Source organism: Carettochelys insculpta, chromosome 17, assembly GCF_033958435.1.
Source record: "Carettochelys insculpta isolate YL-2023 chromosome 17, ASM3395843v1, whole genome shotgun sequence".
Taxonomy (NCBI): domain Eukaryota; kingdom Metazoa; phylum Chordata; order Testudines; family Carettochelyidae; genus Carettochelys; species Carettochelys insculpta.
Window position 1 is genome coordinate 5,876,039 of NC_134153.1, and position 27,726 is coordinate 5,903,764.

Here is a 27,726-nt window from a genome sequence, read left to right on the forward strand (position 1 = left end):
GGATTTATAAAACAGGGCTTCTTAGCAAAGTTTTCCAGATGGGGTGATTAACATGACTGACACAAGATGACACAAGGAGAGGGGAACAAGTGAAAGTTTGCAAATATAGGGATAGAGTGCGGAGCCAGCTCTTTGGATGTGGTGAAGCTGCTTTTCGAGAAGGACCATGGTCAACGGGCTGGGAAGACAAGGGAAGGTAGCTTAAAGTCACCACTGTGTTTCTCCAATCTTTGTGGCAGACAGGGACCAGTTCTACCCCTGGCAAAATTCAGAGAGACTTCCCAGCTGCTCTAAATTATGCCAGCTGCAACAGCTCCCTGCTGTCCTCCAATCACCTTGCTGACCTGCACAAACAGCTTGAAGAGAGAACAGCAGTTCTGGGAATTTTATCACTCAAACAGATCAGGAGATTTTTGGTTTGATTTCTGTTATAAGGTGTAGTGTATTCAGCTAGTATCTCCGTACAGGTGAAATGGCACCAGTGGGTATGTAGGAGGGAAAAGGAGAGCACCAAAGGTCTCAGTGGGAGAAAGAAATGACACGAATATTGGTGTGAGAAGGACTCTCTCTGGGAGCAAAGGTCTTCTGAGGGATCAGAGAATATTCTAAGAGAAGGAATTCTCCAGCACAAGCAGGGAGGCAGCAGAAAGGTCTGTTAGCATGAACCAACTAACGCAGCGCATACTGCAATATGCTTTTTTATTGTACTTTAGTGAACTTAAAATCTCTGCATCTTTTCCTCATCTTTGCTCACTTTGTTCAATCTGATGACTTTTATTTCTCTAAAAAACCTCATCCCTTTTATGGTCAGTGTTACTAACAGCAGTCTTTCCATTCCTCCACCCCTGTTGAAATCAGAGCTTTTCTAAGCTAGCAGAACTTTGCACATTTGGTTCTCAGTCTACAGCAATAATTATGAAACCACATCTCCTCTGCTGCTTCCACTGTTAACCTTTACTGCACAGTTTTTACAGGGTGATATTTGACACACCTCAAAGCATGCAGTGGTGTCCTGCTGTCTGTCAGGTGGAGGAGGGAACAAGTTACGTCACAGTCCGACTATGTCAGCAAGCAGTGTTTTGATACTTAAGGGTTTTAAGATTATAAGGCCAAGGATTCACGAAAGAAAAGGCTAGTAAAGGCACTGAGGGTTTCTCACCTATGTATAATGAAAGGGGGAAATTCACTGTTATACATACAATTTGGCCTAATACTAAAGGGTCCCTATTTCCAACTAATCAAGTGAAGGCCACCAGTTCAAATTCTGACTTCATAAATGCTGGGTAAATCCAAACTAAGTAGAATGAAGTCAGCTGAGCAATTCTGGGTTTATAACTGCATAAGACAAAAGAGATTGTGATCCCATGCCCCGCTAAATCTTCCATTTCTTTAGGAGTTTCCTGGTAAGATCTGTGCATCTGCCTTTCATACTTTAAATTGTTGCACATCTCTGGATATACATGAGAAGACAATGAAGTGATTTATTTAACAGTAATTGTCAGGAGCTGAGAAAATTTATAGCTCTCCTAGGGGCTCACTCCCAGTTCACTCACTACAGCACATTTTTCTAACCAACTCCTCCAAGGTTTCAGGGTCTTCTAATGAATATTTCACCATTTTCATCTTCCAGAATCGCTTCAACTCTACTCCTCTGTAAAACAAAGACAAAGAGAAAGTGAAAGACTGAACAACAGCATAAAGCTCTCCACTGCGACAATGTGGACTCAAATGCTACTTCAAAAGTTACACCTGTAGCAAGAAAAATGCCAGATTTGTGGTGCAGGGAAAAGCTAACAGAAAGATATAGAAGCTTCATTTCTATTTCCAGTGGATGTGATCCTCAAAAAAGGACTATTCTGATGATAGATATCCTCTCTATAGCCACAGAAAAAGTCAAATTGAGACAATAATAATGAATGTTTCCCTCACTATCCCAGTAAAGTGCCTCAGTCCTTTTCTGGAGGAACCATTTCGAGCTGAGAGAAGGTTGTTCAGTCTCAACACAGATTTAATCATATGCTTCCCTGATGACACTGCCAATGAAGGTGTGGATATGGAAAGGTACGGGGGAACTCATTTCTTGTAGGATCACTGAGTAGCTGTCAGATGGCAACTAGCGTCAGTTGCTGCCAGCCTGCATGGAATTTGGACCAGAGGCCAAGAGAGAGAGTTCCTGTATTCTATAGAATCACAGGGTGAAATCAGGGCCCCCATTGGAGTCAGTGGCAAAACTCATGACTTCACCCTCAGAAATCAGAGATGGAAAAGATGTTTTATGACCCATCCTTCTGTCAGTGCAGGAATCTCTCAGCAATCTATTTTTGAGGTCTTTATTCAGGTTAGTTTTAAGTGTGCCTAGAGATGGTGCTCCAGAAAAAGCTGTCAAAGCTGCACTGTCACTTCTTCAGGTGATGGTGAAATGACTAACTTGCTCTTACCCCTGCCCCTTTGCTCGGACTCGTCACCCCATCTCTCTGACACAGACATGGGCATGCAGCTCTTCCTCTGTTCTGGTGAAGGGAGGGGCAGTTTCCTGTTTTTGTGCAGCAAAGACTGTGCTTGCCTGGTACACATACAAATACTAGCACTGTACGGTACTTCATGCTGTTGTATTTCTTACTCCAGATTTCCCATCCCAGCATTAATGATGAGCTTGGGTACCTGGTCCAAGCACGTCAGTGCTGCCAATCTCCCATTCAGTTATGTGTAAGCCAGGCTGCAGCTTGGGTTTTCTGAGAGCTCAGTTTTCTGGACACTGCAGGTTGCTGCTCACAACAGAATGAGAGGGGGTAGGTACCTCTGGGATGGCTAAGGCCTGTCTAATACATTGGTTCAGTTGCCTGGAAAGCTTGGGTGAAGACTTTGCTAGCCAACTATTCCAGTGTATTTACATGTTCTCTGTGCTGTAATACAGTTCCATCTTGCTACAGCTGTGGGACTGTCTGCCCTTCTCAGCAGGCCAAGGCCTCTGCTGTATCTGGCATTAACATCCCAGGAATCTGCTCTAGGCAGTCAGGAGTAAAGCAGAAAGACATGTTTACAAATGCTCACAGATGGGGGAGGGGAGAGCAGGCAGGACAGGCAGAGGCAAATCCCGAGTTAATACCCTGTATTTTAGCTGTCACTCTAAAGGAAACCATCTTTAATAAACAGTCATAGACAGCAAGCAGCAAATCTGTTTTTTCTGCAGTTATTAGGTGGGAACTGGGAATTATAATCTTTTATAATTAATTCATCTCACAGCTAATTTCATATAGAACTGTAATGCATTATCTGTATCGCCACGAGTAATATTAATATAGCTCCTTGCCTCCCAAGGGGCCTCAAAGTGCCTCACAACCTATATAAACTCACCTAAGTTGCAGCTATCCCAAGGGTGGAGTGTTCTGCCCAGGCAAATAAGCTGTGCTCAGTGCAATGAGAAACAGCTGTGCTGGAGATGGGGAAGAGCATTTCGGCCAAGGACAGCGAACTAAACCCTGGTGGGTCTTATAAAAAGTGCACAGAAATCATAAACAACTAGGGACCCCTGTGGCACTTTAAAGACTAACAAATGTATTTGGGCTGCAACCCATAAAAGCTTATGCCAAAATACATTTGTTAGGCTTTATGATGCCATAGGACTCTGTGCTGTTTTACTGAAACACACTAACCCAGCTGTCTCTCCGCAACTGAGACAGGAGGTGTTAAAGAGAGCAGACAGGACCTAGTTTTATATTTTCCCCTAGGACTCTTTGAGACTGAGAGTTCCAGGGAACTCAGTTCCACTACCTGGGCCAGCTGTGGAATAGGCCTTTTATGCATGTGGAAACTGAGCTAAAGAGCAGGAAAGTGACTTACCCAAGGTCACATATTAAAACACTGGCAAAGCTGAGAACAGACTCCAGATGCCCTGCATCCCAGTTCCCTGCTCTAACCAGTATAACAAGGGTGGTCAACCCATGGCTCTCAAGCCGTATGCGGTTCTTTGAGCCATTAAATGTGGCTCCTCCTAAGAGCTGCGCACTGGGAGTGCTGTCTGCCACTCTGCACATGTGCCCCAGGGCTTGGCGGGAGAAGTTCGTGGTGGCAGTAGCGGCTACAGTGAGTCTCGGGCATTGAGTTTGAGTGTGTGGGGAGGGGACGGGTTGGGGGTTCCTGGCTCTGGGGGATGGGGAAGGCACTGAGTTACAGTGGGGGTTTGTTGGGGTTGCCTGGCTCTGAGGGAGTGGGAGGGCAATGAGCCACATATTTATTGAGCCACATGTTTACTTCTGTCTATCTATCTATCTAGATATATATTATATCGATAGACAGACAGACAGACAGACAGAGTATATGGCTGTTTGCACCCTATCCATGGCTCTTGGTCCCTAACTGACTGGCCACCACAGCAATATAAGTTACTTGGTGCTAAACTTAGTTAAATAATATCTCCATCTCTCAGGCTATTTCTACTGATGATCTACAGTTCCATCGGTTACTGAACACATTCCAAGAGTAACTTGCCTGCTAAGCCCCCCTCCCTCTCCTTTAAAACTAGAAATGGACAGATAAGATAGTGGAAGAAATCAGTTTAAGTGCTGGTATGTGCTCAGACATACCTGAACTCTGTCCAAGTTATCTGCTAGTTTCTGAATGTTCTTTCGGGGTGGGAGAAACACCTCCAGTCTCACAGCGCCTCTGGCGGTTTTCTGGCAGGCTATCAGATGGTTTATTTCCTGAGCCTGTGGTGAAAAAACAAACAAAACAAAAGACCAAAAGATAAGAAAAGCAGCCAGGATAGACCAAAAGGGGCCAAATAAATCTGTAGGGTAATTCCCTGTGAAGTCAATGGGCTGCATCTGGCCTTGGGGGTTAAAGAAAATGATCTAATAAAACAACTCTAAATTAAACAACCCTCACAGTGCCTGCATATGCCCCCTTAAAAACATCTTGTTATGTTTTTTTTAGAATGCCTGGTCTGACTCCCACTGAAACCCTCAAGAGTCTACTGACTTGAAGTGGAAGGAGGACTGGGCCCAATGCCAGTGTTGTTAAGTCCTGTAATAAGGGCAGGGATTTACTTTAGGTAGCAGAATCCTATTACTGTGTAGATGGACTTTTAGAAATGACAATGGAAGGCATTAAAAGGTTTATTGGGATATGGACCCGCAATGGAATGAGACTGTTACTCTGAATGAAAGCATGTGGTACTGAAAAATAATCAGCTATGTCCAATCAAATCATGATTCAAAAACTGTTCTGGAGAACAGAGAGTGTCTTGCCTACTTTGTTACAGGCAACCCCTACGACTGCTCAAACTGTACCCTAAGAAGACAGCAGAGGAACTGGGCAGCCCTTGTGCCCACACAATGGCTACGTCTACACGTGAAGCCAACATCGAAATAGGCTATTTCGATGAATAACGTCTACACGTCCTCCAGGGCTGGCAACGTCGATGTTCAACTTCGACGTTGCGCGGCACCACATCGAAATAGGCGCTGCGAGGGTACGTCTACACGCCAAAGTAGCACACATCGAAATAAGGGTGCCAGGCACAGCTGCAGACAGGGTCACAGGGCGGACTCAACAGCAAGCCGCTCCCTTAAAGGGCCCCTCCCATTCACAGTTGCACTAAACAACACAAGATACACAGAGCCGACAACTGGTTGCAGACCCTGTGCCTGCAGCATGGATCCCCAGCTGCCGCAGCAGCAGCCAGAAGCCCTGGGATAAGGGCTGCTGCCCACGGTGACCATAGAGCCCCGCAGGGGCTGGAGAGAGAGCCTCTCTCAACCCCCCAGCTGATGGCCGCCACGGAGGACCTGGCAATTTCGACGTTGCGGGACGCGGATCGTCTACACGGTCCCTACTTCGACATTAAACGTCGAAGTAGGGCGCTATTCCGATCCCCTCATGGGGTTAGCGACTTCGACGTGTCGCCGCCTAACGTCGAAGTTAACTTCGAAATAGCGCCCGACGCGTGTAGCCGTGACGGGCGCTATTTCGAAGTTAGTGCCGCTACTTCGAAGTAGCGTGCACGTGTAGACACAGCTAATGTGTCCCATCATGCTTCCAGTGTGCGGCCCAATTCTTCTGCCCTTTTCTCTTCTCTCATTTATTTTCCCCTCTGAACTTGTTTTCCTTCTCCCTATATTTTTCCTTGTTTTTTCCCCATCTATCATTGTTGCTGTTGCCTTTCCTCTTGTTTTATATTCCTCCTCATGTGATGATTCCCCTCTCCTCATTTTCTCTCCAAGGAGAAGGCAGCACATGTGACACTCTGGCTACATCTACACTAGCACACTACGTCGAAGTAGCCTATTTCGACGTAAGAACATTGAAATAGGCTACTTCAACGCGTATCGTCTGCACATCCTCCAGGGCTGGTGCCGTTGATGTTCAATGTCGAAGTAGTGACGGAGAACGTCGAAAGGAGCCGCCCTGGAAGGAAATGCGGAGCATCCACACACACAAGTGTTCCCCATTGAAATAAGTGGCCAGCAAAGCCCCAAGCCACTCTTAAAGGGCCCCTCTCAGACACACTCGACCTGCACAGCACGAGATCCACAGAGCCAACAACTGGTTGCAGACCCTGTGCATGCAGCATGGACCCCCAGCTGCAGCAGCAGCAACAGCCAGAAGCCCCGGGCTAAGGGCTGCTGCGCGCAGTGACCATAGAGCCCCACAGGGGCTGGACAGAGCGTCTCTCAACCCCTCAGCTGATGGCTGCCATGGAGGACCCTGCTATTTCGAAATAGCGGGATGCAGATCATCTACACACGCCCTACTTCGACGATCTTCGGACGGGAATAGCGATGTCTAGCCGCCTAACGTCGATTTCAACGTCGAAATAGCACACGGCGCATGTAGGCGCGACGCGTGTTATTTCGACGTTATGCCAGCTACTTCAAAGTAGCCGGCTAGTGTAGACGCACCCTCTGAGTTGAGTGTCATAGAGCGGAGTGAAACAGGTTGGGCCAATGGGGTGTGCCTGAATCTGCAGATCTGGACATGAGCTGTTCTTCTGGCTATCTGCCGTAGGGTCACAGTGAAAGCAGGGAGCTGCCTGGGCTCCTTCAGTAACGTGTGCCCAGAAGAGGGTTTTCTGGATCATGCAGCTTTCTCTATTCCTCTCCACTTTACTGTGTTCTGTTTGGGCTTCTCTGGTGCCTCTGCAGAGGGATCAATTTGGGAGATATTGGTCCAGTTCTCAGACATCCTCACTCCCAATGGATCCCTTGTAGGCAGCTTTAGCAGCATCCCAGACAAGGACTGAAATTCCCTTTCTGCCCTGCAGTAGGGCAGGGTCAGGATAGAGGATCAGTGTGCAGAAAAGCTTGTATTGCTGCTGCTAGTCCTTGTTCTTCAAAAACAGATGCATCTGACAAAGTGGGTCTTTGCCCACAAAAACTTATGCTCCAAAATATCTGTTAGTACATAAGGTGTCACAGGACTTCTTGTTGGTTTTGAAGATACAGACTAACTTGGCTACCCCTCTGAGTCCTTGTTCTGTGTCCCATCATTGCAAGGCCAGTCTTGGACACTAAAATTCACTTTAAAGAGCCTAAACAAAAGCAAACTAATCTCTCAGCCAAATGAAGATCAATTAAAAAAACACAGCCAAAAGCCATCTTATGTTTAGAAGATGCATCTTTGCATATGTTCGGTTGTGTGTTGCCAAGTTTTGGAAATCAGAAGAAACTGACTTTGGTTATTGCAAACTAAAGACCTTCTGGAGACAGTCTGTCTTGATTTCCAGAAAAGCCTGGGGCTGGGTGAGAAAGGCAGTTGGACAGCAGTATAGAAGAAACCCTGTTCCACTGTTGCTAACTATAGTTTATATTAATTTCAGAGTCATAAATAACTTCAGTACCATGGTTACAGTGCTAGCCAAGTATGATATCATTTAGTTTGGGATTAGGGGAAAATATCTTCCTTGAGGCTGTAGGGTCTAAAATAAGAAACTTTTCCAGAACTGGTTTTCTCATAGGGAATACACAGAAAAACTCCAGTCTGCGGTTCTAAACGGGAAGGGTTACTTTAGTGCACTTGATGAGATGAGATGAGATGTGTTGGTTGATACACTAGAATTTTAGAGTGGGATTTTCAAAAGTACCCAAATGAGTTAGAACCACAACACCTTACTGACATTCCATAGGGTGTGTGCTCCTAACTCACTTAGGCAGTGTCTGGACTAGCCCCCAACTTCAAAGGGGGCTTGGTAATCAGGGTGTTGAGAGCTTACTAATGAAGTGCTGTGGTGCATATGCAGCACTTCATTAGGCTAAATCTCCCATGTGGCAACTTTGAAGTGTCAAACTCCAAAGTGCCAGCTTGCGTGTAGCCGCGGAGTAAAGGGAGTAAAGGGACTTCAAAGCAGCGCAAGCCAGAACTTCAAAGTTTGATACTTCAAAGTTGCCGCGGGGGAGATTTAGCCTAATGAAGTGCTGCATACACACCACAGCACTTCATTAGTAATCTCCCAACACCCTAATTAACATGCCCCCTTCAAAGTTGGGGGCTAGGCTAGATACAGCCTTTGGTACTCAGAAAATTCCATTCTTAATGAATGACAGTGTATGGCTGTTATCTCTTCTAACAGCAGTTTGTTGTATGGTACAACACACAAACTCTCTTTCTTCTAAGAATTAGAATTTTCTAATGGAGAAATGAGCAAAGTGGGGGGCAGGCCCCCTTGGGGATGTGTGAAATTTCATAATAGGGCCACAGGATGATTGGCTGCTGGGTGCCAGGCTCATCCATCCCATTAATGTTGAAATATGTTGCTATTTTTATGTATGCATATTCACATTTATATAACAATTAGGAAAGTTTTTATATTCTACATACTTATTTTCTTACATGGGCCGAAAGTCTTTTTTTGTTTTCCACATGAACATAACTGAAATTTCCATCGGTTTGGATTACATTAGATGGGTTGAGGGGCCCTGCTAATTGCAAGAACAAAGAGTGGGGCCCACTGTAAAAAGTTTGCTCACCCCTGCTCTAATGCCAATTAGAAAGACAACTGTGTAGAGTTACTTTGGTTGCATGCATCACAGCGGAAACTATATAGGTAAATAATCAGCTCAATAACAGTTGTTATGGCTTCCTGCACAATTATGGCAGGCACATTCTAAACCTGGGTATACAAACATATGCATGTACAACTCTGCAGGTCCTAGCCAAATCCAGCCAAAGGATTGTTTTCATTTTGCACATGGACTTTGAATGTACATTCTTGAATGAAATGGAGTATCACAGGGGCCACAGAAAATGTGCTCCTTTATATGGGTTCTGTATACAGACTGGAGCTGGAGATGTAATCAGCTACCTGACTCTGTATGTTGCATCTTGGGGGGGACTGGACTCAGCCTGGCTAGGCCACACCATTGCTTCTGGTGATCAAACCAGCATAGGTATATCTACCTGAGCCAGAAGTTACATCTCCATTATAATCTTCATTTTTACCCCTTTGCTATTTTAGGAGGAGGAAAAGTTTGTCAGCTGCAAACATAGATGATGACTTAGAATATTTCCCACGCATTTCTGGTTGTTTCATGAAACAGGTTTCAAGGTGCAACTGGATAAAATTTCCTCTTTTTTGAACATTAGGAAGAAAAATATGTTTTTTCCCTTCAACATATAAAAATTGGTATGGGTATGAAAAGCGACATCTTGGGGTTTGATACAGAAATGATCCTTGCTTCATACAATTCCTCAGTCCCATCTCGCACAACTCTATACCTGTTGATGAAAGATCATTTTGAAGTTAACTTACTCTCAAGTTCTGAAATCGGAGTCTCACATTTCGAAGGCGGTTCCGGGCTTCTGCAGCCTTGAGAACTCCAATAAGCCTTGCCTGCTTCTTTTGCTCCACATCTCTTTCACGCATGCAGTGCTTCTGGGAAAGTTTATCCAACATGAAGATCTCTGACGCCAGCATGGATTTCACTGGTTCCTCAGTGGGCTCAGCAAATGCCAGATACCTCTCTCTTTGCTGTGGTGATGCTGTGTTAATATCAAATGGAAGAAAATTCTTCTGGGATTTAGGCTTCATTGTCACTTTGCCCATAGATGTTTCTCTTGCAGTCATCTTTGTTCCAGGTTAAGTCTGAAAAAGAAGAAAACAATGTATAGCTGTAACAATGGGATGTCATGAGTACTTGGTACTATCCAACACTCTTCAAGTGGGGAAGGCAGCTTAGGAAGTGTCAGATGGAGGACAGGATTCAAATGCTGTATAATAGTGCCAGTAGGTTATTTACTGTGGTCCAGTAAATAAGCACACAGGATTAGGACTCAGGAGATTTAGGTGCTATACCTGGTTCTGTGGCTGACCTGCTCTTTGGCCCTGGTTAAGTTAACTTAGATTCTATTTTGCCTTACCCCTGTCTACACTTGCTCCCAACTTGGAAGGGGGCATGGTAATCAGGGTCATGGGAGATTACTAATGAAGTGCTGCAATTATGCAGCACTTCATTCAGCAAATTTTCCCCCACGGCAACTTTGAAGTGCCAGCATGCCATACAGCTGCAGAAACTTCGAAGTGCCCGTGGCTACATGGCATGCTGGCACTTCAAAGTATGACACTTTGAAGTTCAGGGAGAATTTCCCTAACCAAGTGCTGCATATTCACTGCAGCATTTCATTAGTAATCTCCCATCACCCTGATTACCATGCCTCATTCCAAGTTGGGGGCAAGTGTAGACATAGCCCTTGTGTCTGCTACTAGGATTGCAAGGTCCTTAGGCAGTGACTATCTCTATTCCGTACAGTACCTAGCTCCGTAGGGCTCTGACGTCAGTTGGGGCCCCTAGGCATTAATGAAATATACATCATTATAATGGTCTAATCCTACTTTTTGCACATTTTTCTTTAATCAGTATTATTTCAATTCTTCAAATCCTTTACTCATCAGCAAGTAGATTAAGACACTGTGTTGGCCATTACGATATAGCTACTCTTGCTTTCAATGTCCAAGTGCCTGATGTCTTTGGGGTGTGTTGTTTTCTCTCTCCTATAAAACCATCTGTCTAACCTACATATGCATTTCTGATTTCTTCGGCAGCTCTTAAAAACTGTACTTGACTTGTTTAGAAATGCTTAGATAGTTGCACATCATTGCTATTGTACTAAGAAAGCCAGTTGTGGGGGTTAAGGTCAGTCTTTCTGTCTTCCAGTATTTAGTATTCATAGTCTAATTTTTAATACAATCTTAGAAACATTTTCAACCAGACCAAAGGCCCAATGGTGGTGGTCTTCTGCACTGCTACATAGGAGACACAGAGCTTGGCAGCACAATAGAAACGTACTGAACCCCATAACTTAAATCACTCATTGGTCTCTTTGGTTGCATAAGGACTGAAGCTTTCCAGCTATGAAGTAAGCCCTTCTTAGGTTTGAAGGATGGGGTCTTATCTGAATTTGGGGGTTTAAACTGAGCAGTAAAATGGGATGCTGGTCAAAGATCTAAGGATCCCTGAAAGCAAATGCTTTCAATATTTGCTTTAATAGTTTACACGATGGCTTGCATCAGCTTGTCAGGTACATTCTTATGGATTTCCCCCTGCTTCATCAGCACTCTGTGCAAACGTGTATTTATGGAAGAATGCAGGGAATCAGAGCCACAGCTGATGCAGATCACTGTAAATTCACTGAAGCAATGAAGCTACCACAGTTTACATCAGCAGAGGATTCGGCCCAAGGATGTCAGGAACTTCAGTTCAGTTTCAGTACAAACACTGAGGTGAATAGCAGCCATCTAGACTGCAGCATGAACCAAACATGAGACAAAGCCTAAAAAGGCAGTAATTACATATAAAACATACAAATCAGGATTCATATAATCTGGTAGATTAAAAGCAAGGAATAAAGCACAAGACATTAGACTTCAAATACAGTTGTGAAAACAAATTTACTATATATCTACCTGTAATAATGGTGATGATAATATCACTCAGCAGACAGCATACATATTCAACCATTCCACAAACATATTGATGCTTCAAAAAGCCCTGTGAGGTAAGCAAGCATCATTATCCCTACTTTACAGAGGCTCAGAGGTTAATTGGCTTGCCTGAGATTATACAAATGAAAAGTGGAGTTGAGATTAGAATTCAGAAGTATTTTTTCTAATTATGAGCTAGAACTGATCTGTATCTATGGTATGAATAAGAGCAGGCAGAGATGCTGAGCCAGAACACTTGACTTGAAGACCCCACACTTCTCAAAGAACCTATCATGAAAGAAGGGCTCTCATGTTTAAAAGGTCAGAGAAGCTGGGATATTTCAACAATTTCTGAATACAATTTGAATCAGGTAGAAATTCTGATAAATTAAAGTTAACCCATAACTACCCAACCCAATTCACTGGAGTTATGCAAGCATTTTATAAAGAAACTCTTCCCATTTCAATTTTAATATAAAATCTGGTTGAGTTTGGAACTAATGTGAGCCAATGTATGATTCAAGGTGAGAATCACACCAAATGCAGTGATTTTCTCTGGCATTGACTTGAAACCAGACAGAACATGGCAATTTAAACTGGGGCAGGCACGGGATAGAGGGGAGATGTGCTCAAGAAGCCACATGTCAACCAGAAGTACAAAATGTTTTACACCAGCCCATGTGAACCAAAACTAGCACAGCTCTGTAATGAGCAAACAAAGGGCAATGCTGATTAGTGCTCATTTATTTCTCAGAACATGGAATTTTCCCAGCAACTTGTGCCAGTCTGCAGTAACCAGAAGCTATTCTTGTCACAGAAAATAAGTAAAGAACAAGTCATCTGCTAGTGCGGACAGCCACGTGACTAGAATGTAACAAGCCTTAGACTCCACTTACTGTATGTAGATCCAAAAGTTTATTTCAGAAGATGCCTTTCCAATAAACTGTGCTCGGACAAAAGAAAACAAGACAACCCTGGCTACACTAAGAACGAGATGCATATCAAAAGGTTATGAGATGGTGTGTAGCTCTTCTGCAGTCCTTTAAATATACTTACGTACAGATGTTAATGTGTAAATGAGAGTAAGCAAGGTAATTTTTTTTAACTTCCACGCTAGCATGCTGGAAGAATGCTTAAAAAGATGTAAACTGCAATGGAGTGATGGCTACTTTTGTTACTAACTATACACTTTTTACACTTGCTTGTACAAGTTGAAACTCTCGTGGGCACCCTGAGGACCATAACAGTGCCAGATGAGAGAATTTACTGGATGATGGGAGGTCAACATTTTCTAGAACATTATTAACACTTTCACTGCTTACTGGGCTCTTAGAAGATAAGTATGGGTAAATTACAGCTAAGTAACAGCACTGAACACTGACAGCCAAGACTGGTGGCTGTAAACATGCTTTATGGGACCATGGGAAACTTGGCCACATCCATGATAAGTGGTTGTCTGACTAACTAAAATCAAGCCAGATTATGGAGTTTGCCAGACGAGAGAATTCTGGATTAGTGAGATTCAACCTATAGTAGTAAAAGCAGCAGTTAAAGGTGCTGCACCAGGATTCTTGGCTTACAGTTCACGCTCTTTCAGCTGAAGAAGGCTCAGTATACTCAAATTAGATGGACTAATTCAGGTATGATTTGAGAATGTAACACAGGTGAGTGTTTAAATCAATAACTAAATCCAAAGGAATCGAATTAAGGCAGCCTAATAACAGATGTCACAAAAAACAAACAGTCTTGTACTAGCTTAAAGACTAACAATTTTATTTATTAGGTAATGAGCTCCCACGGGTAAGAATCTGCTGAAGTGGGCCGTCTCCATGAAAGCTCATTACTTAACACATACAGGACTGCTTGTTTGTTGTGAAACTACAGACTAACAGGGCTATTGCTCTGAGACTATGTAAGAAGTATTTTTAGGGAACCAAAAAATGGTCAGGCTGCAACCATTTTGATGAGTAAACTCACCTCAGAATTTGGTTCTAGGTCTTGAATGACCAGCCTATTGTGTCTGCCTACATGAGTTGTATCCTAGAAGTCTTAGAATTGTTACATGGTATGTATCATTTATTTTAAACTAATTTGCAAAGCTGGGAGGGGGGATTTTGTAGTAGCAAAAGTTGAAAGTGAATTCCTTGATGAGATAAAGACCACTATTTTTGTAGTTCGTAAAACCACTGAATTATTTAATTCTGAAAAAAAGTTTCTACCCATGAAGTAAAAACATTACTACACTGCATCACATGCTAAACATGTAGTAGCAGGAACAACGTTTTTTCTATACCTCTTGTATCTTGTGTGTGCTGAACCTTCTTATATAATAGAAAGTTAGGGGAAAATATTTTGACTGTAGGAAGAAACCAGTTTGACTGCACAGTAGACTGCTCAGAAAGGTTGGATTTTGGTTTTTTGGTTGTTATTTTTTAAGGTAATAAAATAAGTTAGAGAAAAGCAATGAAAATGGTCTTCTTGAAAGGAAAATTCCTCTCATTTGTAGTGCTCTTACAAAACCGGAGCAGGAAATCAGACAGGATGCTACTGACAAGAAAGAGGAAGTGGTTTTCAGGATGGTACTTGTACTTTACATTACTTCCAATGCTTTCTTTAACTTCTGATGCCAGAAGAGCTATGCATATTATGATGAACTGTTTGCTGTTTTAAGACTTTATGGCTTATGAACAAAACCAGAAAAGCTCTTTTATTATTTCAGGGTTTTGCTCTTACAAAACTATGTTCAGGAACTGAAACATTTCAAGTCTAGTTGAGAAACTTGAAGAACCCCCCGCTCTGAATTCTCTTTTTTTTTTTTTTTTTACTATACTCCATGTGTGAAAAACAGAGAACAAAGAGCAGGCAGGAGCTCCTGCAACAAAGAGCAAAGTTTGTATGTCTTTTTTCAGCAACCAAACGCTTTCTTTGCCATTATGAAGCAATAACATTTAGCAAGATTATTCATTTTCACAGAGGTAGTTGCCTTGTTTCTTTCCCATGCATTATCAGTAAAATGGGTAGATTTAGTGGTTGCCATACTTAAGGTACTTGCTTTAGTGGAAGTTTTAGAATATTGTGAGCTAGGTTACACTAAGACTGTGCACAAAAGTGCATGCACAATTACCATGGTTTTGTGTTTAGCTGCAGCATTTACACAGAAAGACAATTAGTTTCAGAAATAATTGGTCCTTTGTGTGGTCAATTACTATAGCTGTATATACAGTCACAGTAACTAGGCACATAACTGATACATACAGACACAGGCACCTATTTTGTGTGTATATTTACATATACATATGTAGGCAAGAACTTCAGAGAACATAATTGTGTATTTTTTAATCAAAAGATGTAGGCCTCAGTATAGATTTTATTTTCCAAGTTGTTCTATTTCAGCAGTTCTCAAACTGTGGTCAGCACCTCAAAGCGGGTCACAACCTCTTTTTTAATGGGGTCCCCACAACTGTCATTAGACTGGCTGCGACCCGGGGCCAAAGCTGAAACCTAAATCCCACCACCTCGGGCTCAGACTCTGGCTTTTGATTACAAGCCCCTTGCCTCTGGATGAAGTCTGTAGGCTTTGGATATGTTTGAGATGATAAGATTTGGGCTTTGACCCTCCCCTCTGGGGCAGCAGGGCTCAGACTTCAGTTCCCACTCCCAGGGTTATGTATTGATTTTTGTTTCATAAGAGGGTTGTCATGCAATAAAGTTTGAGAACTCCTAATTCTCTCTACCCTTATTTAATTAATATATATAGTTATTTAATCTAACTTGTTTAGTTCACAACATTAATGTTCTTGACTATAATCATTCAAATGTATGAAAACAATTTGTTGGTTTCCTTAAAGTCGTGTTCCTTTTGATCATAGAAACTCCTGCAAATCCAAGCATAAATTGTTCATTTAAAATTTTATGATGGTAAGCCTGGATGGCTTCTGTGGCCTCAGACAAAGACTTTCATCTCTAGGTCACGGATACCCATCAAATAGAAATTCAGGAAACTGAATCCACAAGACATAACATAGCCAGAGGTGGCACAGGTCTATTTTTATATATTTTAATATTCCAGCATCAATGACACATGCGTGCCAATTCTCAGCCTTTGCACAAGACTGAAATATATCTACCCTCTAAGAATGCCTGCACGCTGCAGGGATGTTTCCAGAGCATTGTAGAACAAACTATGACTATGCTCAGTATCATAACCTTAAAGACTCCAGGACCCTTTTAAAAATAACAGTTCACCCTAATGTCGCTGGCCCAAAACGTTCCTTTCCTGTTCTTGTTGTGGAATGTGCTGTGTACCAGCTGTCTGCCAAGCTTCTGCACTCCAGTCCCAGGATCTGCACTTCACTGAAGTGACTTGGATGTTGCAAAGTAAGAATGTGCTTTGTGACCTTAGTTGGTAAAAAGCATTGCATCAATACAATATTAACATTAATAAAAATAATTAATACGTTTTACTTTCTAAGGCTTCTAGGCACCTAATAAAATATAACTACATCGAAAATCAGCCAAAGAAAGGTAACATAGCCTAACAAACATTATTGTGGGTCTCCATTTTAGGTTCAAGGTTTCCACTCTTTTGAGGGTTAAATATATTATTTCTCTAACTATGTAATGTCTGTACTGTGCAGTTTAATACTCAGCCACTTTCTTAAGAGGAGGTCAAACTTGTTTAGTGATGTGTATTCCTATGGTCCTAGATAAGACAACAGTGGTTTTCCTGTTCAAAAAAGTAGACAGCAAGTCATATCCTACTGGAGGTATAATGTGTCACCAACCGTCACCAGATTCAATTGCAACAGAAAGATCTTCTGATGGGGTTATTTTTGCAAACTCCTCTTTAATAATGTGAGTCAGATGTGCTGAGCAGTGGCTCAGTTGGAGCTGCATGCCCTCAGCAAGTCTCAAATTCTATCTCCATACAGGTAGGGCCAGATTTTCAAAATAAAAGAACTCAGCTTCCCTTCAGGCACCAAAATAAATGTCTACTTTTTGAAAAGAACTCAGTACTTTGGACCTGAAAATATGGGCAGAAGTGTCACAATGGCAGCTGTGGGGTACTGAACCCTTGTACGTCTGGAAACTTTTCTACATCTGATCTGGGCAAAACCTGAAGCCAGCTAACAGGTATTCATCAAAATGCATGATTCACAGGTCCTTTTTTATCTCCAGCATCTCTCTAACATTTGTGTCCTTCATTTACTCTTATTTCCACAAGTGTGAATATAAGCTCTTTCGGGCAGAGATCATGTCTTTCTTAGCCTTCTGTGAAGTGCTTGGTACACTAGTTTGCAATACTTGTTTGCAATTATTAATAAAATGACAACACGCATTAGAAGATGTAAAAATTCTATTTTTGGGAACAATGCCTATGACTCCATATAGCAAAAGGACCCTCACTAATATAGCAAACTTGTGGGACAAGCACAGCTGCTAAATGAATCATGGCAAACTTTCTGCAAAAGATCTGTGCAACTGCAGTCCACCAAATCCTGAAAAGCTCAAGATTCAGTTTGAGGTTTTGGAGAGCTCACCTGTTGTCACTTTTCAGAGTGCTTTCTTTGCCTCGATATGGAACTGACAAATCCAAGCATTCAAAAATCATGAGTCGAACCCCCAAAACACATAAGATTGATTTACACACAATCAAAATAATATCTGAGTTATTTTTATTTGACTTTGGGATTTAAACCTTTTAAGGTTTGTCTCTTCAAACCTTTCTCCACAACTCAGGCATGGAATCTGAGTATTAATGTTTTTCAAAATGAAAGCTGAATTTCTCAGATAATGACATAAGTCCAGGAGCTGCAGATTGAAGATAATCACTAAACACTACAGAGTTGGTGACATCATCCATATCCACTTGTGCTAACTGAGTTTTGGCAACTAGGATGCTGTGAATAATGCCAGCATCTCACCACAATAACTAAAAAAAACTTGTGATTCTGTTGCGACTTGCATGGCAAAGTGCAGATTCAGTTGACACAATGACATGCAGATAAAATAGGATACCTGGATTCAATAGAAATCAGCTTCATAAGTATCTTGAACTACAGCTGAACCCAACCATATCTGAGATGCAAAGAAGTCTGGATTTTTTTTTTTCTTTTTTCAATTTTATACATTAGTTCTACGTCAACAGATTCAGCAGCCTGCCAAGGAACTGACATGACGACTGACCCAGCTGGACCCAGGCAGTCCTCTTGTGTGACTTGTAGCCTGATCTCCAGACTGGAATGATGCAAAAGTGGGAGATGCTGTGACAAGCTTCAGAAAAGCACAAGAATATTGGGCAAGTGGAGACTGGAGCATGCTGGCTGAAGCAAAAGAGTGGGATCTGCAGGCTCGGTGTATACCTCCAGCACCAGCAAAGCAGCAGCCTCTGAAAGGCCTAAGCAACACCCTGCCTCTCTAGCAACCTAGCTGTGCCACACTCACCACCAGGCACTTGTGACCAGGGCCTCGCAGCAGCAGGAGGGGAGAGCCTCACACATGTCTGGAAGGGGGCAGAGGAAGTACCAGGGCCATGTGGGGGACTCCCCTCCCCCTGGGATTGGTGTGGGGACCTTGTTATGCACAGTGAGGAGGAGGAGTGCTCTGGGGGGTGGAACTAGGGGCTGTGCTGGGGGAAGGTGCATATGGGGGGCAGAGGCGTTGCTGGGAGTGGGGCCCCACCCTGTATTGGGGACAAGGAACCTGGGGCTGTGCAATCAGGTGTGTGTGTGGGGTGTGTGTGGCTGGGACAGGCCAGGAGGGGGTTGGAGATGCGCTGGGAGCCGGGCTGGGGCAGGGGCTGCGCAGGGGAGGCTGCACTGGTGCTGCACTGGGGGCAGGGGCTGGAAGGGGGCCGGGGTCTGGGGCCGGAAGAGGGACTGGGATTGCACAGGGGAAGCGGCTCTGGAGGGTGAGCTGGGGTCAAAGGGGCGTGGCAGGCGCCCAGGAGAGAGGCTGGGCCGGGGGGGCGAGTTGGAGCGGGGCTGGGATCCGTGAGGGGCTGGGCTGGGCTAGGGCTCCCCGCGCCCTGATCCCCGCTCTTACCCCTCCCCAGCCTCGTCCCGTCGCGGCGACTCCTCCAGTCAGGGCCCGGCCCAACTTCCCCCTCGCGGGCTTTACAAACGTTGCCATGGACACGGCACTACCGGGTAACCCGACCAAGAGGCTCCGCCCCTCCGGCTGGCTCGGGGAGCACGTGACGGGCAGAGGGCCGCCGCGCGCCGCAGGGGTGGGCGGGCGGCAGCGCCCGGGCACGAGAGGGGCGGGGTGCGCGCGTGGCTGGAGCACGGGAAGGGCGCGGCGGAGCGGGGCAGGGCGGTTTTGTAGCGCCCGCGCTGACCGTGCGCTGGGAGCGGGGGCAGCCTTCGGTTGCGGCCACAGGTGGGAACGCGGCTCCCTGCGCATCTGCCAATATTGCATTCGTTGTGCCCCCGCCGTGCATCCTTTCCCCTGGAGACGCCAGTCGGCCCAGGTTGCAAACCATGCGGGTGGGTAGAGCAGCATGGGGTTGCAAAGTAAGCGGGGGGAGGGTTTGCAAACCCAGCGTAGGGTAGAACAGAGCAAGATGGACCCTTGGAGTTGGTCTGGAGGCAATATGAAGGCGGGGGTCAAAGCAAGGTTGATAGGGCTTTAGAATTGCAATAGGAGAGGTATAGGCCTAGAATCCTGTGGGGTACAGAATTTGAATCTGTATACGCAAAAAGGTGTGCCAATCTGTATTGACATCCTGTGGATACAAAACAGATCAGTGCACATTTGGAGGGCCTTGCTTATTTCAATAAGTCGGAGTATGGTTGCCCGGTGTGGGGTTTTTGATGGGCATGCCTGGTCAAAAAGACGCCCTGGTGGCTCCAGCAAGAGCAACTGACCAGGACATTAAAAATCCAGTGGATGCAGCAGAGCTATGGCAGACTCCCTGCTTTCCTTGGTGCTTTGTGGCTTCTGGAAGCAGCAGCATGTTTTCCCTCCAGCTCTGAGGGGTCTGGGGGTAGCAAGGATCAAAGGGAATGCGCCAGTCCCTGGTCTGCCCAGGCCCCGCCCCCCCCCGCTCTGTCCATGACTCACCTGCTTTTTCCCATGGAAGTGCTACACCACTTCTGATGGATGTGGAAGTAGTGACTCCCCCTGCCCCCACACAGTGTGGCTGAGCAATAGTTGTTTTGGGCCACATTGCTGTGGTGGAGGGGCAGCGCTGCTCCTGTGCTCATTGAAAGCAACATGGCACATGTGATGTGTGTGTGTGTTTGGGATGTCACAGGGGTGCACGTGGTCCCCTGTGCACCCTCATGTGTCACCTATGCTCCAGCTCCTATGCAGAGGGGCAGCCAGAGGGCTCTGCATGCTTCCCTGCAGCATAACATCTTTAAGTCCCATTAGCTGGGAATTGCCACCGGTGGGAGTTGCAGGAACGGTGCCCATGGATGGGGCAGTGTGCAGAGCCACTTGGTCACACCTCTGCCTAGAAACAGTTGTGGAGACATGCGCTGCTTCTGGGAGCTACTTGAAGCAAGCACTGCCCAGAGCCTGCACCCCTGCCCCCAGCCCTGATCCCCCTCCTGCCCTCTGAACCCCTGGATCCCAGCTCAGACCACCCCCCTGGGTCCCAACTCCCCTTCCCAGAGCCTACACCTCCAGCCAGAGCTCTCATCCTGCTTCCTGCATCTCAACCCCTTACCCTAGCCCTGATCTGCCCTCTGAACTCCTTGGTCCCAGCGCAGAACCTCATTTCCCTCCTCAAGCTCCTCAGCTGCACCCCAGATCCTATAGCTGCACCCCAGAGCCTTCTCCTGACCCTCAAAGCCCTCATCCCTGACCCCACACAAGAGCCTGCACCCCAGCCAGAGCCCTCGCTCCTCCCCTCTGCACTCCAACCACCTGTCCCAGCCTGGTGAAAATATGTGCATGAAGGTGGGGAAAGCAATCCACAATGGGATGGGGGGATGGAGTGAGCAGGAGATAGGGCCTCAAAGAGGGGACAGGGTGGAGGGTGGAGCAAGGGTGTTTGGTTTTGTGCAGCCCTGTGGTGGAGACAGAGGCAGAAACGTGGAAGCTGAGACTGAAAGTGTGCTTGCAAATCGGGACTAGGGGAATGTGCAGAGAAGTGTGTGATCTGAGGCTGGAGCTGCAATACAGGAGGGTGCAGGCAAGCCCTGGGGGTAGGTATTGGCATCCATACTGGTCTCTACCAAACGTACTACTGGTGTAATTTCCTGTAAATAAAGCTGCTAAATGTAAGTTGAGGCAGGGCTTGGCAGATTTTGCAAAAAGTCATTATTGCTGATGTGTGTATGACATGTGTTCACGTTTTGAATAATTCAACAATTTTCAACAAATTACCGCTTTTAAAGTTAGAATAGTTACATTAAATATTATTCAAATTCAGCGGCTTGTTGGCTGAAAACTGGATTGCTGACAAGAGATCGTGGTGTCCCTACTGCTGATTCCTCAAACAACTTGCAACAAGAAAATGCACATGATGACATTGATATTTTAAGGATGGAAACAGGATGTAGAGCGGGGTTTAGTTGTCATATGTCACACGTGATATCAGGTGTCTTTGCTCATCATCCATCACATTGCATTTATTAATTAAGCGTGCTGATTTTATTTATGTTTTATCTGCTGTCTCTGCTGTATTTCTTTTGTTAATTTCTGGTTTCATTATTATTTGTTGAGTTGCATTTACCGTACAATAATTATAATTAATATTATTGTGAAATATTGTCAATTAGTAATGTTCCTCATAGTTAGTATGATGTAAAAAATATGAAGTGTTCTGCAGAGAGCACTGTAACATCCGAGTTGTTTCACAACCAGAAAAAGTTTGGGAACTGCTGTCCCATAGTAAGCAGTGAGGGCCTGATTTTCTGGGGGAACCTGCAAAATTGTGGGCGGAAGAGATTTCATGGGCAAAACATGCATTTGCCTGCAAACCATTGGTGCTCCTGAAGCTGGCACTCACATTTTTCAAGGGTGTAGAGCATGGGTGTCCAACCTTTTGGCTTGCCTGGGCCTCATTGAGTGAAGAGGAATTGTCTTGGGCCGCATATAAAATATATAATATAGTTAATGTATATAAATCACATAATAATGTTAAAAGTTTATGATCTTGTGCGCCGCATTACCAGCTGTCCAGGGTCGCATGCGGCCTGCAGGCCGCGGGTTGGACACGCCTGGTGTAGAGAATCAGCCAGGAATGCATACTGCTACCTAAATGAAGGAATGAGATTCAGTAGCTAGTCAAGAAGCGGGATGTGGCAGCAACAGTTCATTAACGAAAGAAAGAGTATGGAGTTTTCCACATTAACATTTTGGCCTAACCACAAAGGGGAAGTATTATGATCAGTGTTATGATCAAAGTTGTTGCTTGACTCTGTTTGACAGATGAAAGGGGATGTTAGTTGTTTTATTTTATGAAGGCACCACTTAAACATTACTTCTCCTTCCACCGTTGTGACTGACTTTGATGCCCTACCAAATGAATGCCCTTGGAAATGACTCCCTGTCTGCATTAGAAAAGACCTGTTCCTTGCGAAAGTGGCTCACACAGAGGAAGGCTGCAGAGAGAAAACTGTTGTAGTTCAAAAACTCAGCAGTATAACGAGGTGTTTAACATCTGCATGCTTTCCCTTGCTTTCCCAGAAGCTAGCTTAATGCCCTGTGTTTTTGATAGGCAATTTAAGCATGGTGGGAAAACATCCACCTTGAAAACAGTTGTCTAAAACAGTCAAAACGTTTTTTAGTCTATCATGAACATAACTTGACTCCTACCTGATTAAAATTCTAGCCACACAGAATCTTCACAATGCTGGTAGGACCTTCCTTTGCTTTGACCATTCCTGCCCCTCTAGTCCTTCCCCTCCCAGATATGAAGAATATTTTGTATTTCTGAAGGACTCCATTTCCATTCCTGTCCACCTTGGAGGTGACAACCAACTCCTTTTTGGACACAAGCCTCTTTGTTAATTGTAAAAGTTTGCATTTATATATGCCTTTCACCCAGAAGCACTAAGCCCCGCAGGAGCCTTATACAATGTGAGTGTAATCGGGGCCAGCCCGAAATTAGTTTTGCCATTGGCACAAGCGAGTGCAGAATTTCATCCCATCTGTTCTAAATCTTCATACACAAGGATCAGTTCATACAACAAGTGCGCTTCTCAGTGTCTGGGGATATACATGTATAAGAGCTACTCATAAAGGGAAGTGAGTACAGGTTAAACCTCTCCCGACTGGCAACCTCGGGACCTGACCGGTGCCGGATGAGATAATTGGCCAGATCACGGAAGGTCAGTATCGTGTAGCACCATTACCAATGCTTCCACTGCTTACTGGTCTCTTAGAAGATGTGTAGCTGTAAATTACAGCTAAATAACAGCACGGAACATGGAGAGTCAGGACTGGTGGCTGGAAACAAACTTTATGGGACCATGGGAAACTTTGCCACGTTGATGGTAAGTACTCACCCAGGTAACGAAAATCGTGCCAGGTTATGGATGTTGCCTGATGAGAGAGTTCTGGATTAGAGGGGTTCAACCTGCACCTTCACTGCCCACAGGAGTGGGAGAAATCTCATTGCTCCTGCTAGGTATTGCATATCCAAAGCCCTGTGACATAGTTCTTCTTCTTAGCATTGTCTCAGGTTGTTTGTGGCAAGGATTCATCAACAAACTGGTTCTGCTGGTAGGATTGTGAGCTTCCCATCTTGGGCTGGGTACTGATGGGCAGGGTTCCCCCTATTTTTTTTTCGTCCATAGGAGGAATAAATTTTGTTATATGCACTGATACATGCGTGAATGTGCACCACCAATAAAAACCACATGCTGTCCACTGTGGGCTGCTGTGGGTGCTTTGCTAATCAGCTGGACAGCAACTGAACCTCTCCTGGGCAGCCACTCAAGTGCTCAGCTTACAGGGACACGGATGATGGGCCATGTGATGTGAATTAAAAATTTCTCTCTCGAAAATGGCTGAAATATTATTAAATGGAAAGTCAACTTTTTGCATAGCTCTCAGATGGAAAGTAAGGCTTACGTTCAACGAGAGCATTTGTCTTTCCCAAAACTACCGGTGTCTGGAACAACAGCACAGTCCATGATTTAAAGTGCAGGTGTATGTGCTCAGTCCATACATTCTCTTCAGAAGGTTACTTAGTCAGAAGGTTAACTGGGTAGAAAAGGGTTCTAAATATGCTTGCTCTGTAATCCACAGCCAATGATTCAGGTGTGTTGGTGTGTGACACATGTTGGGTCTGGACTGTAGAAACAAGTCTCCAAGATGGTGGTTGAAATAGTCTTTTCTCTCTCCTTCCTCCAGACTTTGGCTTCCCTTTGAGGCAGTAGGTTAGCACTCAGCAGAGTTCCAGGATTTATTTCACTGCCTTCCACATGCTGAGGATGGAGCCATTCATAAATGAGTTTTGACTGCCACCTTGTGGCTGTTATCAGAGGGGTAGCGGCGTGAGTCTGTATATTCAAAAGCAAGTCCTGTGGCACCTTGTAGCCTAACAAATATTTTGGAGTATAAGCTTTCGTGGGCAAAGACTCCCTGCGTCTGATGCACGCGGTTGGATGCTCCAGGATAAACCAGGGCTGGGCCAGTGAGAGCCTTCCACACTCTTTCCATCCCACCCCCCCAGCAGCGCAAGATTGACACCTCACCAACATCCATGCTTCCTGCTCTGCTTCCTCCTCAGTGCTGCTCTGAGATCTGTCTGGCTTTCATTCTTGTCTGGACTGCCATCACTGTAGTAGCTGAGCACTTTACCATCTTCAGTGTATTTCTTCTCACAGGTAGAGTGGTGCTGTTATCCCCAATTTACAGATGAGGAACAGAGGCACAGAGAGGCAAAGGACCAGATTTTTGAAGGTGTTTAGTCATCTTTCTAAAGCATGAGGTGTTGAAATACCTTTTAAAACCTGGCTGACATAAGTCACCCAGGACCCACATGGGAGTCTCTGGTGCATCAAGGCATTGAATCTTGGTCAACCACTGAATCTTCTTTCCTCATTGAGCAGGGCACACTAGCAAAGAATGCAAACATATGTCAGTCACGGGGCAGTTTTCTAGTGTCTAAGGCCTTGTCTGCACTAGGGGGTTTGCCCTGGTTTCAGCCACTGATGGCCCACTCGTACAACTACTTTGATGCAGATCTCTGGTGTAGACAGCATGAGCTCCTGAAAGCCAAGGAAGGTTTTGATTGGATGTTAGGGAAAAAATCCTGTCAGGGTGGTTAATTACTGGAATAAATTGTCTACAGTGGTTGTAGAATCTCCATCATTGAAGATATTTAAGAACAGGTTAAATAAATATCTAATAGAGATGATATAGACCAGGGGTCAGCGACCCTTGGCATGGGTGCCAAAAGTGACATGCAAGCCAATTTTCACTGTCATGCGATGTGGGAGCTCAGCCCCATAACTCCTCCCTCGCATGTAGCCAGGAGTTTGCTCAAAGCCAGGCCGCCTGTGGATTAACAAAAGACCAGCTAATGCTATCAACCACCACCTAAACATAAAGCTTTGTATTTTAATTTATTTGTTAATGAAGCTTCTGTAAGTAGGGCTATTTAGTAGTAGTAGGCATCCTTCAGTCTGCATAGACTATGCATCGCGCCCTTTAAAGTTTCAATTGAAAGTAGGACTATTAGTGACTTTAAAAAGTATCACCAGCACAGAGATCATACATAGAGGTCAAAAGGTCAAATTTTGGTCCTCCGCCTTGGAAAGGTTGCTGACCCCTGATATAAAAGGTGCTTGGTCCTGCTGTAATTGCAATGGACTAGACTTAGTGACCTCTTGAGGTTCCTTCCAGTTCTAGTATTTATTTGATGACTATGCTTCGTGTCTGTGCATACCCTGTTGTCCTCCTATAACTCTTTCCTCCTTCCCTCATCACAGATGCAGAAGTTTCTTGGCTGTTCTCCTTTTCTCACCCTTCCACTTGCCCCATGGATGCTGTCTTTTGATTTCCATTGTGCCTACTCTTACCTCTTCCCTTTCTTTTCTCTGTAACCTCTCATTGTCTTTGGCACCTTCTCCTCATACTACAAACGTGCTAGTCTCCCTTGATTCTACTTGATGCCCTATCTTTCTCCTCCCTTTCTTCTCTAAATTCATGGTAGGTCTGTTTATATTTGCTGGCTGGAGTTCCTCTTCTCCAGTTCCAGCCTAAATTCTCTCCAGTCTGGCTCCAGCTCCTTGCCCTTCACTGAAACTACTCAGTGAATTCTCTAAAGACCTCTGCCAAGCTCACGTTCTGAACTAGTTCTCTGTCCTCATCCTCTTTGACTTGTCTCTTCTTGAAATCTTGTCCTCCACTGGCATCCATGATTCTGTCCTCTCGTGGTTCTTCTCCTACCACTCTAATTGCTGCTTCACCATGTCCTTCAGCCACCCTCTAACTTTGCATAGGGGCTCCACAAAACTTGATCACATTCTCTTCTCCCTCGCTATCTAGGTAATCTCACCTGCAAATGCAAATTCAACTACCGTCTCTGTGCTGTTGATTCATAGAACATCTGTCTCCTCCTGTACACACCAATATCTCAGCCTGTCTTTCTGACATTTCCTCATGGATGTCTACTCATCAACTCAAACTCAATATCACTAAAACAAAGCCCTTATTCTTCTCCCACAAGCTGCTCCTGTCACTTCATTTCTTAATCACTGTGGATGATACCACCATCTAGCTTGTCACCAAGGCACACAAGCTGGGGGTCTTCTTTGGCCCTAACTTGTAAGGCTACAGCTATAGGCTATGTCTCCATCTTGCTGACTCTCTCTGCATCAGTTCTCTGAGTTGACCTTTCCTGTCCAGCCGTGCTGCTAGTACTCTCATACAGGTTCTCATCATCTCATGTCTCCCTCATTGCCACATCCCTCTCTCTCTCCCTCTCTCTCTCTCGGCTTGAAAAATGCAAACATGCTCCACTCAGACCCATTTAGAATGCTGCTTTCTAGATCATATTCCTAGCTGGTCACTTGGACTGTATCACGCCTCTTTTGGGGTCCCTTCACTGGCTTTCCCAAATCTGTTGCAGCAGATGCTCATTTTTTGTCTTCACTTTCAAGGCCCTTCCTGGCCTGTCTCCTCAGTACTTGTCATCTGTCATTCTCTATGGAGGAGATGTTGACTCCTGCCTCTGATCTGCCCATTCCATCAGTTTCCATCACCCTCTTCTGAAGTTTCCAAACATCACTGTGTCTCTTATGCTGGGGAGGGGATCTGCAAAGCTACTTAATATCTTTCTTCAGATCCCTCTTTAAAACTGCCATTCGCTGCCATGTCTACAAAACTTGCAGTCAGGCTATGGGGCCACTGCCTGTCATGCTGACCCATATTATTTCATTGTTTCCTTGTATCCCCCAATCTCTAGCCAACTGTAATCTTTGACACTTAGGCTATGTCAAGATTACAGTGATTTGTCGACAGACGTTTTTGTCAGAAGATACGTTCCGACAAAACTTCTGCCAGCCGGTCACAGCCAAACTGCCAAGCGGATTGCAAGAGTGATCTGCTCTGTTGACCGAGAGCAGCTGGACAGCCTAGCTGCTCATTGGCAAAATGGCCAACTGGAAGCATAGCAGACAGGGCTGCCTGGTGTCCTGGAAGCCTTGTCTGTCAACACAGGCCCCCCTGTAGCGTCCAAACCAACTTTCTGTTAACAGAGGCATTATTCCTCGTGGGGAGCGGGGTACAGCTGTTGACAGAACGCCTTGGGGAATCTGGACACTTCACGGGTTTTGTAGTGTAGACGTAGCCTTAGATTATAAGACCTCTGGTGCTGGAACGGTCTTTTTTCTCTCATTGGCAGT

General features: G+C 44.8%; 1 protein-coding gene across 1 annotated transcript; it reads right to left on the minus strand.

Annotated features, from left to right (window-relative positions):
• Positions 1-1,457: 1,457 nt before the first annotated feature.
• On the minus strand, positions 1,458-19,104 carry LKAAEAR1 (LKAAEAR motif containing 1). Its single transcript, XM_075011556.1, has 4 exons — positions 18,959-19,104; positions 9,746-10,078; positions 4,584-4,706; positions 1,458-1,651 (listed from the first exon to the last, which is right to left on the minus strand). The coding sequence occupies exons 2-4, from the start codon at positions 10,058-10,060 to the stop codon at positions 1,589-1,591; spliced, it is 501 nt and encodes a 166-aa protein (XP_074867657.1). The 5' UTR covers positions 10,061-10,078; positions 18,959-19,104; the 3' UTR covers positions 1,458-1,588.
• Between the last annotated feature and the right edge of the window lie 8,622 nt (positions 19,105-27,726).

Coding starts and splice junctions, on each gene's coding strand:
- LKAAEAR1 (XM_075011556.1), bottom strand. CDS start 10,060: ATGACTGCAAGAGAAACATCTATGGGCAAAGTGACAATGAAGCCTAAA. Junction 4,707..9,745: donor TCCGATTTCAGAACTTGAGA/GTAAGTTAACTT, acceptor TTTTCACCACAG/GCTCAGGAAATAAACCATCT. Junction 1,652..4,583: donor ATAACTTGGACAGAGTTCAG/GTATGTCTGAGC, acceptor TTTGTTTTACAG/AGGAGTAGAGTTGAAGCGAT.